This window comes from Musa acuminata, chromosome BXJ1-9 (assembly GCF_036884655.1).
Source record: "Musa acuminata AAA Group cultivar baxijiao chromosome BXJ1-9, Cavendish_Baxijiao_AAA, whole genome shotgun sequence".
NCBI lineage: Eukaryota > Viridiplantae > Streptophyta > Magnoliopsida > Zingiberales > Musaceae > Musa > Musa acuminata.
In genome coordinates this window covers 49,293,113-49,309,705 of record NC_088335.1, presented here as the reverse complement: position 1 = coordinate 49,309,705, position 16,593 = coordinate 49,293,113, and the positions used below count along the sequence as shown (strand labels likewise).

At 43.2% G+C, this 16,593-nt stretch overlaps 3 protein-coding genes across 5 annotated transcripts; all 3 read left to right on the top strand.

Annotated features, from left to right (window-relative positions):
* Positions 1 to 882: 882 nt before the first annotated feature.
* On the top strand, positions 883 to 2,753 carry LOC103999570 (premnaspirodiene oxygenase-like). Its single transcript, XM_009421356.3, has 2 exons — positions 883 to 1,918; positions 2,018 to 2,753. Exons 1-2 carry the CDS (start codon positions 1,016 to 1,018, stop codon positions 2,639 to 2,641), a joined length of 1,527 nt encoding a protein of 508 aa, XP_009419631.2. The 5' UTR covers positions 883 to 1,015; the 3' UTR covers positions 2,642 to 2,753.
* A 7,752-nt stretch (positions 2,754 to 10,505) lies between these two features.
* Positions 10,506 to 11,588, top strand: LOC108951265 (putative germin-like protein 2-1). 3 transcript variants are annotated; one of them, XM_018818536.2, is made up of 2 exons: positions 10,506 to 10,742; positions 10,830 to 11,588. In XM_018818536.2, the coding sequence occupies exons 1-2, from the start codon at positions 10,628 to 10,630 to the stop codon at positions 11,393 to 11,395; spliced, it is 681 nt and encodes a 226-aa protein (XP_018674081.2). In that variant the 5' UTR covers positions 10,506 to 10,627; the 3' UTR covers positions 11,396 to 11,588. The 3 variants fall into 3 exon arrangements, with proteins under 3 accessions (XP_018674081.2, XP_064940899.1, XP_064940898.1); XM_065084827.1 differs by having other exon boundaries at positions 10,570 to 10,748; XM_065084826.1 differs by having other exon boundaries at positions 10,570 to 10,751.
* A 3,301-nt stretch (positions 11,589 to 14,889) lies between these two features.
* LOC135587072 (putative germin-like protein 2-1) lies at positions 14,890 to 15,863 on the top strand. Its single transcript, XM_065084465.1, has 2 exons — positions 14,890 to 15,059; positions 15,147 to 15,863. The coding sequence occupies exons 1-2, from the start codon at positions 14,945 to 14,947 to the stop codon at positions 15,734 to 15,736; spliced, it is 705 nt and encodes a 234-aa protein (XP_064940537.1). The 5' UTR covers positions 14,890 to 14,944; the 3' UTR covers positions 15,737 to 15,863.
* The last annotated feature ends 730 nt before the right edge of the window (positions 15,864 to 16,593 follow it).

The following is a 16,593-nucleotide window of genomic DNA, read 5'->3' as shown; positions in this document are numbered from 1 at the left end:
TCTTGGCCAAGCATGCATGGTTCAGAAACCTGGACCTGCACGGTTCTAACCTTTTATGTATGCACGAGTTGCTTGTGCACTAACATTCCTCGTTCGCCAAGCACACACACAAAGACGTAGCTAGCTACGAGGATAACCATGCCTGCCATTGGAGTCGCAGTCAGCAACACAAAAGTATTGGAGAGGACTCGGAACAGATGCCGACGCATGAGAGGAAGCCAGGGCAAGAAGATAACTGATCTGCACTCTCTTTCGAGAGCTGTCGTAAATTAAGATTCGAACGAGCAATATGATTTGAGAATGGCCAGCTTTAGTAGCGGGGACGTATACATAGAAGGCTATTTGGTGAATTAGTCGATAGTGCATGTATTCTTCACGTTAAGATGCTGACCAGTTTAGTCGATAATGACTGATGGCAAGCTGCGGTAGTGAATCCGCCTTGACCACTAAATGTTAAGATCATATAGTTGTAGAATGACTGGCATTAAAATAAGTGTTTCTAATCCACTTCTTCCTTTTTCAATCAGTGTGTTATGGTCCAACATATGCAAAGGACAATTGCTCCTTTTTCTCTTTGTAGGATATAAACAACCTCAGCACGTCATCCAACATATGCAAAGGACAATACACAATAGAAGTAATCATTCAATTTTTATGTAGATCTACATGATCTAGCAAATGATGTAGTACAATAAATCATTTTCAACACATCGTTCAAAGATAAGGATAACATATAATTATTTTGCTTTGTTATACAAATATTAGATTGATGCTATTATATATCCTTTCTCTTTCGAGAAAAAAAAAATCAAATCTTTATATATGTGATTTAAATTAAATAAGGTGGATACTAAATAAAATTTTATATTATTGACCCTGCTGTCTTATTCAGCACTTGCACGTGCCGCACGTGGAGGGTTGCCTGCCAAACATAAGCGTACATCTATATATATTAGAGCTTCGGGCGAAGGCCAACGTACAAGCGAATAGCCAAGTTTCTTTTTGCGTCATTTCCATGGAGCATCTTCTCTTGGCTTCCATCGCCATGGTAGTAGCCACCATGCTCTTCTCGATCATGTTCATCAAGAAAGAATTCAGCAAGTCCGAATCCCAATACCCGCGACCTCCCCCTGGTCCGTGGAGGCTGCCCATCATCGGATGCATGCATCACTTTGCCGGCCAAATTCATTTCCGCGCGTTCCGCCACCTCTCTCTCACTTACGGGCCTCTCATGCTTGTCAGAATTGGCCAGGTAAACTTCGCGGTGGCCTCCTCCCGGGAAGCCGCCCAAGAGATCTTGAAGAATCAAGACCCCAACTTCGCCGCGCGGCCGGAGCTCGTCGTAGGACAGATCGTCTGCTACGGTTGCTCCGACGTTGCCTTCTCCCCCTATGGCCCCTACTGGAAGCAACTGCGCAACATCTTTCACGCGGAGCTGCTCGGAACCGAGCACATCCAGTCTTCCGCCTCCATCAGGGAGGAAGAGACCCTTAACTTGATCCGAGACATCTCCACGGCAACACAACCGATCAACCTGAGCGAGAAGCTCCGCAGAATGTCCAACGCCATCATATCCAGGGCGGCGATTGGCTCACGAAACAAGCACCAGGAGACGCTCATCTTGGTCGCCAGGGAGTTCACCGACGTGCTCGGAAGGGTCTATGCCGTCGACATGTTTCCGTCGCTGAAGCTCCTCCACGTCCTGTCATGTGCCAAGTTCAAGTTGCACAGGCTACGCCGGAGGTTTGATAAGATCTTTGATGACATAGTTAAGGAGCATGAGGTTAAGGCCAAGATGAACAAAGGTCGGCAAGTAGCCGAAGTGAAGGAGGACATAATCGATGCGCTGCTGAGGCTTAAAGACGAATCCGAACTACAAGTTCCGATGACCATGGACGGAATAAAGGCTGTGATCCTTGTGAGTGCTACTTCCTGTGGTAGTCGTTAGTGTCCACAAGGTACATGAAACCAGTGTTCCATAATCTAACTCTTCCGATTCGATGACTCTTATCTACAGGACATGTTAGTCGGAGGGACCGAGAACTCATCCATAGTGATCGAATGGGCCATGTCGGAGCTAATGAAGAACCCCAAGATAATGGAGAAAGCACAGACGGAGGTGATGGAAGAGCTGAAGGGAAAGAACAGGATTCGAGAGACCGACGTCGTGGAGTTGAACTACCTCAAGTCGATCGTTAAGGAGACACTAAGGCTTCACCCACCTGCCACGTTGATACCAAGAATGTGTAGGAAGACGTGTGATGTGCTCGGCTACGAGATAGAAGCCGGCACTCGAGTCTTGGTCAATGCATGGGCGATCAACAGAGATCCACAGTACTGGGAAGAGGCCGAGAGCTTCAGGCCGGAGAGGTTTGAAAGCAAACCCATTGATTTCAAAGGAGGTAACTTCGAGTACTTGCCGTTCGGTGCTGGAAGAAGGATATGTCCTGGAATGGAGTTTGGGCTCGCCACCGTACACCTATCCTTGGCGCAGCTCCTCCTCTACTTCGACTGGAAGCTGCCCGATGGCAGGAAACCACGGGAGCTGGACATGAGCGAGACCTACGGACTTACTGTAGCTAGGAAAACTGATCTGAAACTGTTAGCAACTCCTCGGATTCCCATCCCTTCTACTGTTTAAGGCTTATAGTGTGTTTAATGGGTGTCGCACGTGAACCAAACGGGACATGTATCCCACTACCGTATCTTCAAAATTATGTATATATATATATATATATATATATATATATATATATATATATGTATATATATGTTGTGTGTGCTTATGTGCGGATATGTGAAACTTATTACAGGTTTTCTGAAGAATAATACTTTTTCTCAAATAACTTTTTTGTTTTCTCTCACTACTTGTATAGAAAAAGTATAAGCTTTTTCTATATAAGGAAAGGAATTTTTTTTTTTTTACTTAATCCTTCTCATTAGTATGAATCAAAATATCAAGATTATAAGACCAGTCATCAAATTGGGCACAAGAAGAAAAATTGATATGGATAAAATATGTTAGAATTTTCTATGTACAATTTTACAATCAGTGAGATAAGTCATCAAGTGTGGGTTTCCATTACACAAACTAGGATTCTCCATTACAATCAGAAGCCTAGAGTTTTCATAGTGAGGTGATTTTTCGGAGCACCTATTTCACTTTCGGAGTTGGTTTCAATCACTTTTGAAAATTTAAGACGCCAACAAGGTTTTTCATTATTTTACAAGGTTTTAGATAGAGTCAGATCATCCTTGTATCTTTTGAGCTTTTAAATAATATTTTATTGAGTTTGTTTAGTTAATCGAATAGAGATTTATTTAATATTTATTTATTATTAAGAGTCCTGGTGGTCTCTAGATGGAACTCTATAAATGAGGATGTATCTGTTTCTTTTTACCAAGCAATAAAATATTATTCAATTTTTTGACAAACCCTAGGAGGTCGAAGGGATTATCCCCTTTTCTCTCCTTTCTTCTATGATAAAATCCTAAGGTCTTATCATTTGGTATCAGAGTTGTGATCCTCGGTATTCTCGTTGTAGTGTTACCGTAGCTATCATCATCTCAAAAAAAGAAAAAAAAAAAGAAAAAGGGGTGAAGCCGGTAGTCACTCACGCCAATCGTTCTAGACCAAGAAAGAACGCTTGCTTCTCGACCATCGACCACTATTGCTGCTACTCCCCGGCCAACTATTGAGAAATTTGAGACGACATCACATGTGCAACGGAATAATAGAAAATAAAAATCCCAGAATTTCCTACAAAAAAAATTGTTTCATCGTCATGCAAGTTGATGCGCAAAAACCCGCGAAACCGAAAACTACGCGTATAATAAAGATGTGTTATCTAGGGAGATCGTATATCCATGAAAACATGCAGATATGTGAGAGAATAAAGAAGGTCAACTATCTTCCTTTCTAGTAGTGATCCACACAGTATGAACTGCGAATATGCTCATCAAATCGTTGCCCAAATCTCTTTCTCGCGTGCACCACGCAATCAAGAAGGGGCTACCCCTTCTTGCTATCCACACGCACCAAATAGGGGTTACAGTATGAGAAAGAGAGGGAGATAGGAGAATAAGAGATAGCAGCTCATGGCCCGCTCATGGCCCTTTGGTTCTTTCGTATTTATAAATGTCTCCTATCAACTTAACCATAATGGATCCTACCATATTGGGTACTAGATTTCTATCCAACTAATTGGATATCTAATAAGATAGGGGGGTCCAGCGGATATCTCATATTCGAACCTCTACTCGTTGCAACACCTACCATATGTGTGTGACCCTCTAGGCCCAATATCAAGCTGGCCGTAAGTCATACCTATCAGAACTCCTTTTGGCTCAGTGAATTATTATCTTCATAATAATTCACTCGACTTATCGACTGCAGACGTACTAGGCCGTTACGCCATAGTCCCCAGACGATACACGAGAATCCAATTCATTAACCTATCTATCATCAGTTACCGTGTATCTATAGTCTCTCAACCATCAAATATCCCAACGATCGTATACTGAGCATGGTGCTGTCAGACCTATACAGTTTCTACTCGAGTCTCGTTCTAATCGGATTATTCCGGAGAACTCTTTATCTCTCAATCCGAATGATCATGATCAGGGATTTATCTGAGCAAAAATATTTGGGAGTCATACAACGAGTGTGATATTTGCGCCCAACTCGTTGGCGGTGCTCGCCGGCTTGTCTAAGCCGGTGAAGTAGAAGTCATCTGCCGTGACAGCCTTAGCATTCTTGCAGGCGAATCCGTTCACAAACACTGCAGCATGCACGATGAACAGGCTTTAGCAACTCGAGCAAGTACACACACACACGAGGACCTAGCTTGCTAGCTACGAGGATAACGATGCCTACCGTTGGAGTCGTAGTCGGCAACGCAAAAGTCTTGGAGAGGACTCGGATCAAATGCCGATCCATGAGAGGAAGCCAGGGCAAGAAGAGCAGCAATGAGGATGATCCTAGCAGCCATCTGCACTCTCTTCGAACAAGCAAGATGAAACGATGCAAGTTTCTTTGTGACTGGCTTCGGGAATCGGGATGTATACATAGAAGCCCCCGAGATAGTGTTCAATCGTGAACTGGTTGATAGAGTATGTGTTCCGCACGGCAGTGTGCTGACTAATTCAGCCGATGACGACCTTGGCAAGTCCCTCAGTTCCAACCTGGATTTACCACTAACCTCAGGTTCATGAAAGTTTTGGTTGGACTATATGTCATTTTGGAGCATCCAACATCGACCCTTCTGCCCCATCAGTAGTATCACTTACCTGGTTGCCTCACCTTCTTGACATCTTTATGTCTTGGTAGCAACGACCGGTTAATAGCCAATTGACACAACTAAAGACACACAAAGAATCAACCCGACGAAATAAATATAAGCCAATGCTTCTATACTACCATGTAATCGTGGCATCATAATTTCTTCTGGCTACTAAGACGAGGATACGAGGAAGAAGTCGAGAGCAATTTGTCTTGGTTTATTTTTTTGCGCTAAGATAAGATGGCAATACAACAGATGAGACGTTGAGGGTCGAATATTCGAAGTAGTCAATTCAGAACGTCCGATCATTTCCAACCGTGACTGTGATGCAATGAACCTATCCAGGTTTGGAGAAATACCTGAGACCGTCACTAGGCATTAACTGGGGGATTTAGGCATCAGAACTTGGCAATGATGTGGAGTTGCACACGACTAATGGTTTATCTATGAAAGAGGAACGCGTTACTGGCTAGAATTTTGGATAAACAGCATGACTTCGTTGCATTGCATACACTAGTATCGCCGGTCATATCTGATGTGGAGTTGCACAAGATAATGATTTTTCTATGAAAACCAGAATTTTACATAAACAACATTGCTTCCATGCCCGCAAGTTTCCAAAGTGACTCAGTCATGTTTGATAGCAAACTTGGGCTTGCAAGGTGATAGGGCATATTTTGACATTCCCCATGTGGAATCAAGAAAGCAGACATGACGATACAGACGTGGAACCTTAAGTATGATTTGCCGCACAATACAAACGTGGTGGGTAGCCGCTTGCCGCCCCTCCGTACGAATGACATCATCACAGTACAGTCGTGCCAGAAAGCTCGGGGCGGCATCGCACGACGCAGATCCATGTAGTTTGGTTGGAGCTTGTACAGAAGCTAAAGTCAGCTGCCCGAGGAGCCGACCACAGTTAATTGACCCCGTACAACTAACTCATCCTCGTAGATATAAAAGCTAACTCTCTCTAATCGAGAGGAGAAGGACTTTGAACACTCAACTCTCTCTCATTCCATCAAAAGCTAACTTAAGCTTCGGAGGGGTCGAGTCGGGAAATCCCCCTCCCGACCTCGACCTGTGTGCAGGAGCCCAACGACAGAGAAGTAGGCCACTCGCCAAGAGAGAAAAGACCACACTCGGGGGACAAAGCTCAATCCGTTCAATGCTCAAGCTACGTTGCTCAGCCAGTCCAGTCCCCAGTGCCCCGAGTGGTGTTGCTCGACCAGTCATGTGCAATCAGTCGCTGCTTCGTTCATTCGATGCTCGAGCTACTTTGCTCGGCCAATTCAGTCCCTAGTGCCCGAGTAGTGTTGCTGAGCCAGTCATGTGCAATCAGTCACTGTTCGGTTCGTTCAATGCTCGAACTACGTTGCTCAGCCAGTCCAGTCCTCAGTGCCCAAGCAGTGTTGCTCGACTAGTCCCATGCAATCAATCACGGCTCAGTTCATTCAATGGTCGAGCGGTTGCTCGGCCAAACATGGGCCCGTGTGATGCTGCTCGACCAAGCCAGTGCTCGAGCAACGTGGCTCGATTCGGTCATGTGAAGTAAGTCGATGCTCTGTTTAGTCATATGCAGCAAATCGCTGCTCGGTTCAGTTAAGATTCGAGCAATTGCTCGGCCAAACATGGGCCCAAGTGATGCTGCACTCAGTTCAGTCATATGCAGCAAGTCGATGCTCGATTCAGTCAAGGTTCGAGCCGCTGCTCGGCCAAACATAGGTCCGAGTGATGCTGCTCGACCAAACCAGTGCTCGACAGTGCTGCTTAAGTAGTGCAGCTCAGTTCAATCATGTGATAGCACAGTATAAATAATCCCATAAGTTTAACTTCTAATATATTGTTTACCTTATTGATCATTTCTCGAGAGGGTAAATTTTTATCCACAAAATAAATATTCTTCTTCCTATAATATACGCGATGATCGCTTGTATTCATTTTATTGTGCACACATATACTCAATTAGTCAATTCATAGTTTAGCTGATTCGGTATTGTCTATCTCATTTTGATAAATTGATTTATTAGTTTTATTCGACTTTAGTGATTTAACTTAGTTTTATTGTTTAAATACTAGACCATCCGAGTAAAAATATATCAGCTTTACTTTAATACCATTTTAGTAAATGTGACAAGTACTAATATAAAATTTTATTTACTATCCACATCTTTTAATTTAAATCACATATATAAAGATTATGATTTTGATTTTTTTTTCTCCAAAGAGAAAGGATATATAATAGCATCAATCTAATATTTGTATAACAAAGCAAAATAATTATATGTCATCCTTATCCTTGAACGACGTGTCGAGAATGATTCGTTGTACTACATTATTAGCTAGATCATGTAGATCTACATTAAAATGGAATGATTACTTCTACTATGTATTGTCCTTTGCATATGTTGGATGACGTGCTGAGGTTGTTTATATCCTACAATGAGAAAAAGGAGCAATTGCAAACCTTCGAAGGTGGACCATAACACACTGATTGAAAAAGGAAGAAGTGGATTAGAAACACTTATTTTAATGCCAGTCATTCTACGACTATATGATCTTAACATTTAGTGGTCAAGGCGGATTCACTACCGCAGCTTGCCATCAGTCATTATCGACTAAACTGGTCAGCATCTTAACGTGAAGAATACATGCACTATCGACTAATTCACCAAATAGCCTTCTATGTATACGTCCCCGCTACTAAAGCTGGCCATTCTCAAATCATATTGCTCGTTCGAATCTTAATTTACGACAGCTCTCGAAAGAGAGTGCAGATCAGTTATCTTCTTGCCCTGGCTTCCTCTCATGCGTCGGCATCTGTTCCGAGTCCTCTCCAATACTTTTGCGTTGCTGACTGCGACTCCAATGGTAGGCATGGTTATCCTCGTAGCTAGCTACGTCTTTGTGTGTGTACTTGGCGAACGAGGAATGTTAGTGCACAAGCAACTCGTGCATACATAAGAGGTTAGAACCGTGCAGGTCCAGGTTTCTGAACCATGCAGGCTTGGCCAAGAGAAATTTCTTGGCAACTGGGCCATGCGGCAAAATCAAAAGGGTGGTCAGCAGTCACCTGAGAATTCTGAGAGCCTCAGTCTGTACGTCCTGGCTCTTGTCGAGTGTTAACATCAACACCAGTCATGATGACGATTACTCTATCATCATGAGTGATGTCGATATGGTACTCCAACATTATTCATCAGCAATTTTGATATTTAAAGATTTATAGTCTGACGTTGGACTGATGTCGATAAGGAACTCCGACACTATTAATCAACAGTTTTGTTTGTGTTTTATTCTGTATAGACTTTTTTTTCTGAAGCTTTTTCTCGGTGCTTATCTGATGACGTACGTGCGACTCCCACAGCTAATATGCTTAGAACTCGGGATTCATGTCGTCGAAGTTGAACTCGGTGTCAGCCTCAACACACGTTGTTCATGCACGTCAGCTCAATCGTTGACTTGTATGCCTTGTGCAACTGTTTAACCAAGATCTAATACGGAGAGTTCTTTTTGTTTATTAGGGATGAGATCGGCGTTGAAAGTGTATAACGTTTATCAAACAATCAGATAAAGAACTGAGCTGCAAGAGCTTGAATATCGCATAACGATCATCAGATAAAAAAATCAGATATACGTGGTTCGGTCAATTGACTTACATCCACAGAAGACGAAGGAGCAAAATTCTTACTATAAAAGAGACAATTACAAATGTCTTAGGAAAATATTCATAGGCCATAAAAACATATGAGACTACTAAACAAGAAAAACTATAAGCTCAAACTATTTTAACTAAGTGTTGACTTAATAGTAAATAAATTCAAAGCAAACAATTAGGTTTTTCTTATAGTGCTTCTGGTTTCAAAGCCCATGCCCTTATTTATTGTTCCAATAGAAAATAACAAACTTGATTAGAATTCTTATTTTTCATTTTATCTAATTATACCTATTAAAATAAATCCTATCACTCGGACGTATCAAATTAGAATACGTTTGAGCAGAAAGAAAGAAAGGGCTCAAATTAGAATAAGATGTCAGATCATTTAAGCTTTCTTGTTTTGTCTCTTTAATGAAAGAAGCAACGAAAATTTCCATGCAGAAGCACGTCGAAGAAGTTTCAGAATTCAAGTTCCTTTCTCAACAAGTAATAAGGGAGTCAAAGGCATTCCATTCGGCTGCCGCAGTGGAGTTTAGCGCAGAAAATAAAGCAAGGCAAATTGGTCTCATCTTCTTCCTCGTACCCTCAATTATGATGCCACGATTGCATACTAAAGTTTGGTAGCATAGAAGCATTGGGGGGTTGGCTCAAAAAATAGGTTGGTTCTTTGGCTACCATCGATCTTCTTTGACACGTAAATGATCAACCGCACACCATTTTGACAATGGATTTCATATGTTTTCAAGACACCACCACATACTAACATCACAAAGACAAACGACATTACTAACCTAACCTTAAGCTTTATAAAACTAGCATTGTCTGTTTCTATCAGTTACTAATTCACACGTAAATAACTCATAGAATTATTTATGTACATCTCATTTCTTGACGCCATTGTGTTGAACGCCATCACGACTTCCATCTTCCTTGCTCTTTCTTTTATGACAGTTCCAAGAGAGAGTAGATCGTGAGAGCTAAGATCATCCTAATTCCATGCACTTGTTGAATTGACTTGTGTGGCACGGCAACCAAGTGACCAACAAGAAAGACAGCGAATTGGCTTCATACCACGAGTTCCATGTTTCTGATGTAAATATATATATATATATATAAATTTATATTCTGGGCTTGTCTCCTCGTGGAGGATGAGAGGTGATCGAAGAAAGAGAGAGGATCTTAACGTGAAGAATGCATGCACTTCCACGCAGAAGCATGCGACGTGGAACGAAGAAAGTCGAGCAAACAAGGGAGTCAGAGCTTAATAAGGCTACCAAGCTGGTGAAGTAGAGTCTGGTGCAGAGGATAAGCAACACAAATTGCTCGCAGCTTCTTATCCTGATAAGAAAAAACGCCAAATTCAAACCAACTTACGATGGCAGGATCCCATCCATGCATACTCCCTTCTCGTGGATGCTTCGAAAATGAATTTTGATGGTTTCCTTTTTAGCATTATTTAGCGGTGAAAGCTGATTCAGTCTTGCCAGCTTGCCATCAGTCTTTATCAACAAAACTAGTCGGAATCATATCATAACGTGGGGAATACATACACCATCAACTGGTTAACCAAACCCAAGTGTTCGTGGTGGTAGCCTTCTATATATATGCATCCCCTCTCCTCTAGCTAGCCATTCTCAAACTCATCTTACTCCTTCATTAATCTTTGACGACAGTTGTGGGCAGATAGATGGCTGCTAGGATCATCCTCATTACTGCTCTTCTTGCCCTGGTTTCCTCGCTTGCATGGGCATCTGATCCGAGTCCTCTCCAAGACTTTTGCGTTGCCGACTACGACTCCAATGGTCGGCGTGGTTGTCCTCGTAGCTCGCTAGGTCTTTGTGTATGTACTTGCTCAAGTTGCTAAAGCTTGTTCGTCATGCATGCTGCAGTGTTTGTGAACGGATTCGCCTGCAAGAATCCTAAGGATGCCACGGCGGATGACTTCTACTTCACCGGCTTAGACCAGACCGCAAGCACCGCCAACCGGCTCGGCGCAAACATCACTCTCGTCAACGCGGCCCGACTCCCGGGCCTCAACACCCTTGGCGTCGCCATGTCTCGCATCGACTACGCGCCCTTCGGTCTCAACCCTCCTCACTCGCACCCACACTCGTCGGAGATACTGCATGTGGCGGAAGGGACGCTCTACGCAGGCTTCGTCACGTCCAACAACCAACAGGGCAACCTTCTCTTCGCGAAGAAGCTGAAGAAGGGCGACGCGTTCGTGTTCCCGCAGGGCCTCATCCACTTCCAGTTCAATGTCGGGGACACCGACGCGGTGGCGTTCGCTTCTTTTGGCAGCCAGAGCCCTGGCCTCGTCACCGTAGCCAACGCACTGTTCGGATCGCACCCGTCCATCCCCGATTACATTCTTGCCCAGGCCGTCCAACTTGACAAGACCACCGTGGACTGGCTTCAGAAGCAGCAGTGGGTGGACATCGCTCAAGAAGCTTAGGGTGTGGTACCGCTTCTTAAGATGCATACAGTCCAACAAAATACTCACGTATGGTCGAGTCGAGTATGTATATATATATATATATATATGCTTGCATAATAAATGATTGTAATTACTCCAAGTACGTTATGTGTGATTTATGTTATGAATAAACAAGTCTCCTTTAGAAGGAAGGAAGGAGAGACTGCCTGCATCTTCGAGCTAGCAGTAGTATTGCCTTTCGTATCTGATGTGGAGTTGCACAACACTAATGATGTATCTATGAAAGAGCAACGCATTACTGGCTAGAATTTTGGATAAACAGCATGACATCGTTGCATTGCATACACTAGTATCGCCTGTCATATCTGATGTGGAGTTGCACGAGATTAATGATTTTTCTATGGAAGCCAGAATTTTCGATAAACAACATCGCTTGCATGCCCGCAAGTGTGTTCAAAGTGACTCACTCATGTTTGGTAGCAAACTTGGGCTTGCAAGGGAAGATGATCAGCAGTCTTCTTCTTCTTCTGAGGATATATGCTTAGCTATATTCTCGGCTAAATCTCATCGGGAATCGGTCAAAGTCGTCGTTTTACTTTTGTGGCACTTGGATGAGATGATGAGCTTGCAATGTATACGACCAAAGAAACATGCCACTACTACTGCATGTGTTTATGCGTCCTGATTCTTGCATCGTCATATTCAACGATACCATGATTTATCATGCTTAATGTGCCAAAATATGGGGGGGGTTCACGCACACCTTGTTTATGCCCCATAAAATTAGGAAGATGTTCCTAGGCCATAAAACACCAAAAAATACTAAACAAAAAAAACTCAATCAAGAAGCCTAAACTATTTAACTGAGTGTGGACTTAAACCCAAAGCAAATACTTAGGTTTTTTTGTGTTGCATCTGACTTCAAAACCCAAGCCCTTATTTATAGTTCTAATAGGAGATAACAAGCATGATTTTCCTGATGTGGGACTATGAGACTTGCCAAACGAACATTTAGTGGTGAAGGCGAATTCACTATCGCAGTTTGCCATCAGTCATTATCGACTTAACCGGTCAGCATCTTAACGTGAAGAATACATGCACGATCGACTAATTCACCAAATAGCCTTCTATGTATACGTCCCCGCTGCTGAAGCTGGCCATTCTCAAATCTTATTGCTTGTTCCTATCTTAATTTACGACAGCTCTCGAAAGAGAGTGCAGATGGCTGCTAGGGTCATCCTCATAACTGCTCTTCTTGCCCTGGCTTCCTCTCATGCGTCGGCATCTGTTCCGAGTCCTCCCCAACACTTTTGTGTTGCTGACTGCGACTCCAATGGTAGGCATGGTTATCCTCGTAGCTAGCTACTTCTTTGTGTGTGTACTTGGCGAATGAGGAATGTTAGAGCACAAGGAACTCGTGCATACATAAAAGGTTAGAACCGTGCAGGTCCAGGTTTCTGAACCATGCATGATTGGCCAAGAGAAATTTCTTGGCAACTTGGCCACGCAGCAAAATCAAAAGGGTGGTCAGCAGTCTCCTGAGAATTCTGAAAGCCTCAGTCTGTACGTCCTGGCTCTCGTCACCTAATAATTAGAGTAGCCTTAGTCAAAATATCGTCGTCGACAGCCATCCGGGATGACGGCCGAGAACTTAATTAGCAGGGACTAGCCGGACTCCATCATCAGACAAAATTGAGGTAAAGATTCAGTCCAACCTACCAACTACAAGTGAATACATATTTCTCTCCTTTTTTTTCGTTTTCATAAAGAAAAAAAAAACGAATATTTGACCTAGTAACACTCAAAATGAAACTAATTTAAAATTAATATATATATATATATTATTATTTTTAGACAAAGTGAGAGAGCAAGACGGTGGTGGTGGAGATAGAGTGGGAGGAGGAGGGGGTTAGAGGTAGAGTAGGAGATGGCGTTAAGAGGAGGAGGAAGCCTTTGGGGAGATTGAGAGATTATAGAGTGAGAAGAGGAAGAGGAGGTGGAGATGGTTCATGCACGTCGTATTGTAGTAATTTTGACAACCGAAAGAAATTTACAGTCAGCTCAATCGTTGACTTATATGCCTTGTGCAGCTGTTTAACCGAGATATAATACAGAGAGTTCTTTTTGTTTATTAGGGATGAGATCGGCGTTGAAAGTGTATAACGTTTATCAAACAATCAGATAAAATACTGAGCTGGAAGAGCTTGAACGTCACATACGATCATCTGCATCCGCATCAAAGTATTACTTTCTTCTATGTCTCGATGAGAGCTTGGTGAAAGGCTGAGAAGTTTCCCGGAGATGATCACTAGGTAAGTGGGTGATCCAGTGCAACATGGTCAATGGCTCTTTGTGAGTAAATGGCATATCAGCGATCGTTCAGAGTCGTTGTTTTACTTGTTGTTGTGATTTGACAAGATGAGAGGTCAGTCGAGATTTCGATGCGATTCAAGCGATAATAATAATAAAACATGCCAAGTACCGATGCCTAAATCCCCTAGTTAATGCCTGGTGACGGTCTCATGTCTTTCTCAAAACCTGGATAGGTTCATTGCATCACAGTCACGTTTGGAAATGATCGAACGTACTGAATTGAATACTTCTTCGAATATTCCACCGTCAACGTCTCATCTGTTGTATTGCCTTCTTATCTTTGTGTTTAGAACGTTTCATCTTATACTCTTCACGTTGATTGACGGATACAGCAAGGAAGAGCATATATAGGTATCCGAAAACCAAGAAAATTAATGGGCATTCGCTAAACATCTTGCACCTGAGCAGAAGAACGAAAGAAAGGGCTCAAGTCCTTGCCAACCAATGGCTCGCTCGGACCTATCAAATTAGAATACGATATCAGAAGGTTTTCGTTTACTTAAATTACTTGACGTTTACGCACAAGAAAGAAAGGGCTCAAATTAGAATATGATATCCGATCGTTTTCGCGTTTCAATCATTTAAGCTTTCTTGTTTTGTCTCTTTATTGACAGAAGGAACTAAAATTTCCATGCAGAAGCATACGTTGAAGAAGTTTCAGTATTCAAAGTTCCTTGGTCGACAAGTGAACAAGGAGTCAAGGCATTCGGCTGCCGCAGTGGAGTTTAGCGCATAAAATGAAGCAAGACAAATTGCTCTCAACTTCTTCCTCATATCCTCAGTTATGATTCCACGATTACATACTAAAGTTTGGTAGTGTAGAAGCATTGGCTGATAAAATTTCATTGGCTACTAACTGATCATTGCAACCAATATATAAAGATGTCAAGAACGTGATACTGACGGGGCAGAAGGGTCGATGTTGGATGCACCAAAATGACATATTATCCAACCAAAACTTTCATGAACCTGAGGTTAGTGGTAGATCTAGGTTGGAACTGAGGGAGTTGTCATTGGCAGTCGAGGTCGTCATCAGCTGAATTAGTCAGCACACTGCCGTGTAGAATACATACTCTATCGACCAGTTCACAATTGAACACTACCTCGGGGCCTTCTATATATACATCCCGATTCCTGAGGCCAGTCACAAAGAAACTTGCATCATTTCATCTTGCTTGTTCGAAGAGAGTGCAGATGGCTGCTAGGATCACCCTCATCGCTGCTCTTCTTGCCCTGGCTTCCTCTCATGCATTGGCATTTGATCCGAGTCCTCTCCAAGACTTTTGCGTTGCTGACTACGACTCCAACGGTAGGCATCGTTATCCTCGTAGCTAGCTAGGTCCTCGTGTGTGTACTTGCTCAAGTTGCTAAAGCCTGTTCATCGTGCACGCTGCAGTGTTTGTGAACGGATTCGCCTGCAAGAAAGCTAAGGATGTCACGGCAGATGACTTCTACTTCACCGGCTTAGACAAGCCCGCGAGCACCGCCAACGAGCTTGGCGCAAACATCACTCTCGTCAACGTGGAACGACTCCCAGGCCTCAATTCCCTTGGCGTCGCCATGTCTCGCATCGACTACGCGCCCTTCGGTCTCAACCCTCCTCACTCGCATCCACGATCGTCGGAGATACTGCATGTGGCGGAAGGAACGCTCTACGCCGGCTTCGTCACCTCCAACACGGAAAACGGCAACCTTCTCTACGCTAAGAAGCTGCAGAAGGGCGACGCGTTTGTGTTCCCCAGGGGCCTCATACACTTCCAGTTGAACATCGGGGACACCGATGCGGTGGCGTTCGCTACCTTTGGCAGCCAGAGCCCGGGTCTCGTCACCACCGCCAACGCACTGTTCGGATCGAAGCCGCCCATCGCTGATTACATTCTTGCCCAGGCCGTGCAGCTTAGCAAGACGACCGTGGGCTGGCTTCAGCAGCAGCAGTGGTTGGACATCGCTCAAGAAAATGGACAACGCTTAGTACAAGCCAATTAAGATACTCTTAGATGCAGTGGTTGGACATCGCTCGAGAATAAATTCTATAATACATTAATGACGTCATGAGGTTTACCTCGTGCATGGTTTATTCTATAATAAAAATAAAGCTTGTGGTATTAGTGAATCTTCCTACGCATGCTTGTTTTCTTTCGGAAAAGGAAATATATTGATTTTAAATTAATAAAAAAAAATATTCTGCTCGTGAATATAAATAAATAATATCGAATCACGTGACTTTGCAATATATCTATCTTTTAATATAAAATTCCGTTTAGAAGAACCTGAGCTTATGCGTCGATCTATCTTTTAATATAAAATTCCAGCCCGCGCGCCTCGACCACTCGGCCCCACTCGGTCACTTGGCTGCCGTGCCACACAAGTCAATTCAACAAGTGCATGGAATTAGGATGGTCTTAGCTCTCACAATCTACTCTCTCTTTGAACTGTCATAAAAGAAAGAGCAAAGAAGATGGAAGTCGTGATGGCGTTCAACACAATGGCGTCAAGAAATGAGATGAACATAAATAATTCTGAGTTATTTACGTGTGAATTAGTAACTAATAGAAACAGACAATGCTAGTTTTATAAAGCTTAAGGTTAGGTTAGTAATGTCGTTTGTCTTTGTGATGTTAGTATGTGGTGGTGTCTTGAAAACATATGAAATCCATTGTCAAAATGGTGTGCGGTTGTGTCAAAGAAGATCGATGGTAGCTGATGCGGTCCGCACCTCTTTCTAGCCGCAACCTCGGGGATTGTACGGCTCGGTTCAGGGGTCCGGATGTCGGGGATCGTAAGCGGCGCTCCTCGACGTCTTCTGGGGAAGCGCTCGCGACAGTCCGATCGGGGAGTTATCT

Coding starts and splice junctions, on each gene's coding strand:
- LOC108951265 (XM_065084826.1), top strand. CDS start 10,628: ATGGCTGCTAGGATCATCCTCATTACTGCTCTTCTTGCCCTGGTTTCC. Junction 10,752..10,829: donor CGACTCCAATGGTCGGCGTG/GTTGTCCTCGTA, acceptor TGCATGCTGCAG/TGTTTGTGAACGGATTCGCC.
- LOC103999570 (XM_009421356.3), top strand. CDS start 1,016: ATGGAGCATCTTCTCTTGGCTTCCATCGCCATGGTAGTAGCCACCATG. Junction 1,919..2,017: donor GAATAAAGGCTGTGATCCTT/GTGAGTGCTACT, acceptor TCTTATCTACAG/GACATGTTAGTCGGAGGGAC.
- LOC135587072 (XM_065084465.1), top strand. CDS start 14,945: ATGGCTGCTAGGATCACCCTCATCGCTGCTCTTCTTGCCCTGGCTTCC. Junction 15,060..15,146: donor TGCTGACTACGACTCCAACG/GTAGGCATCGTT, acceptor TGCACGCTGCAG/TGTTTGTGAACGGATTCGCC.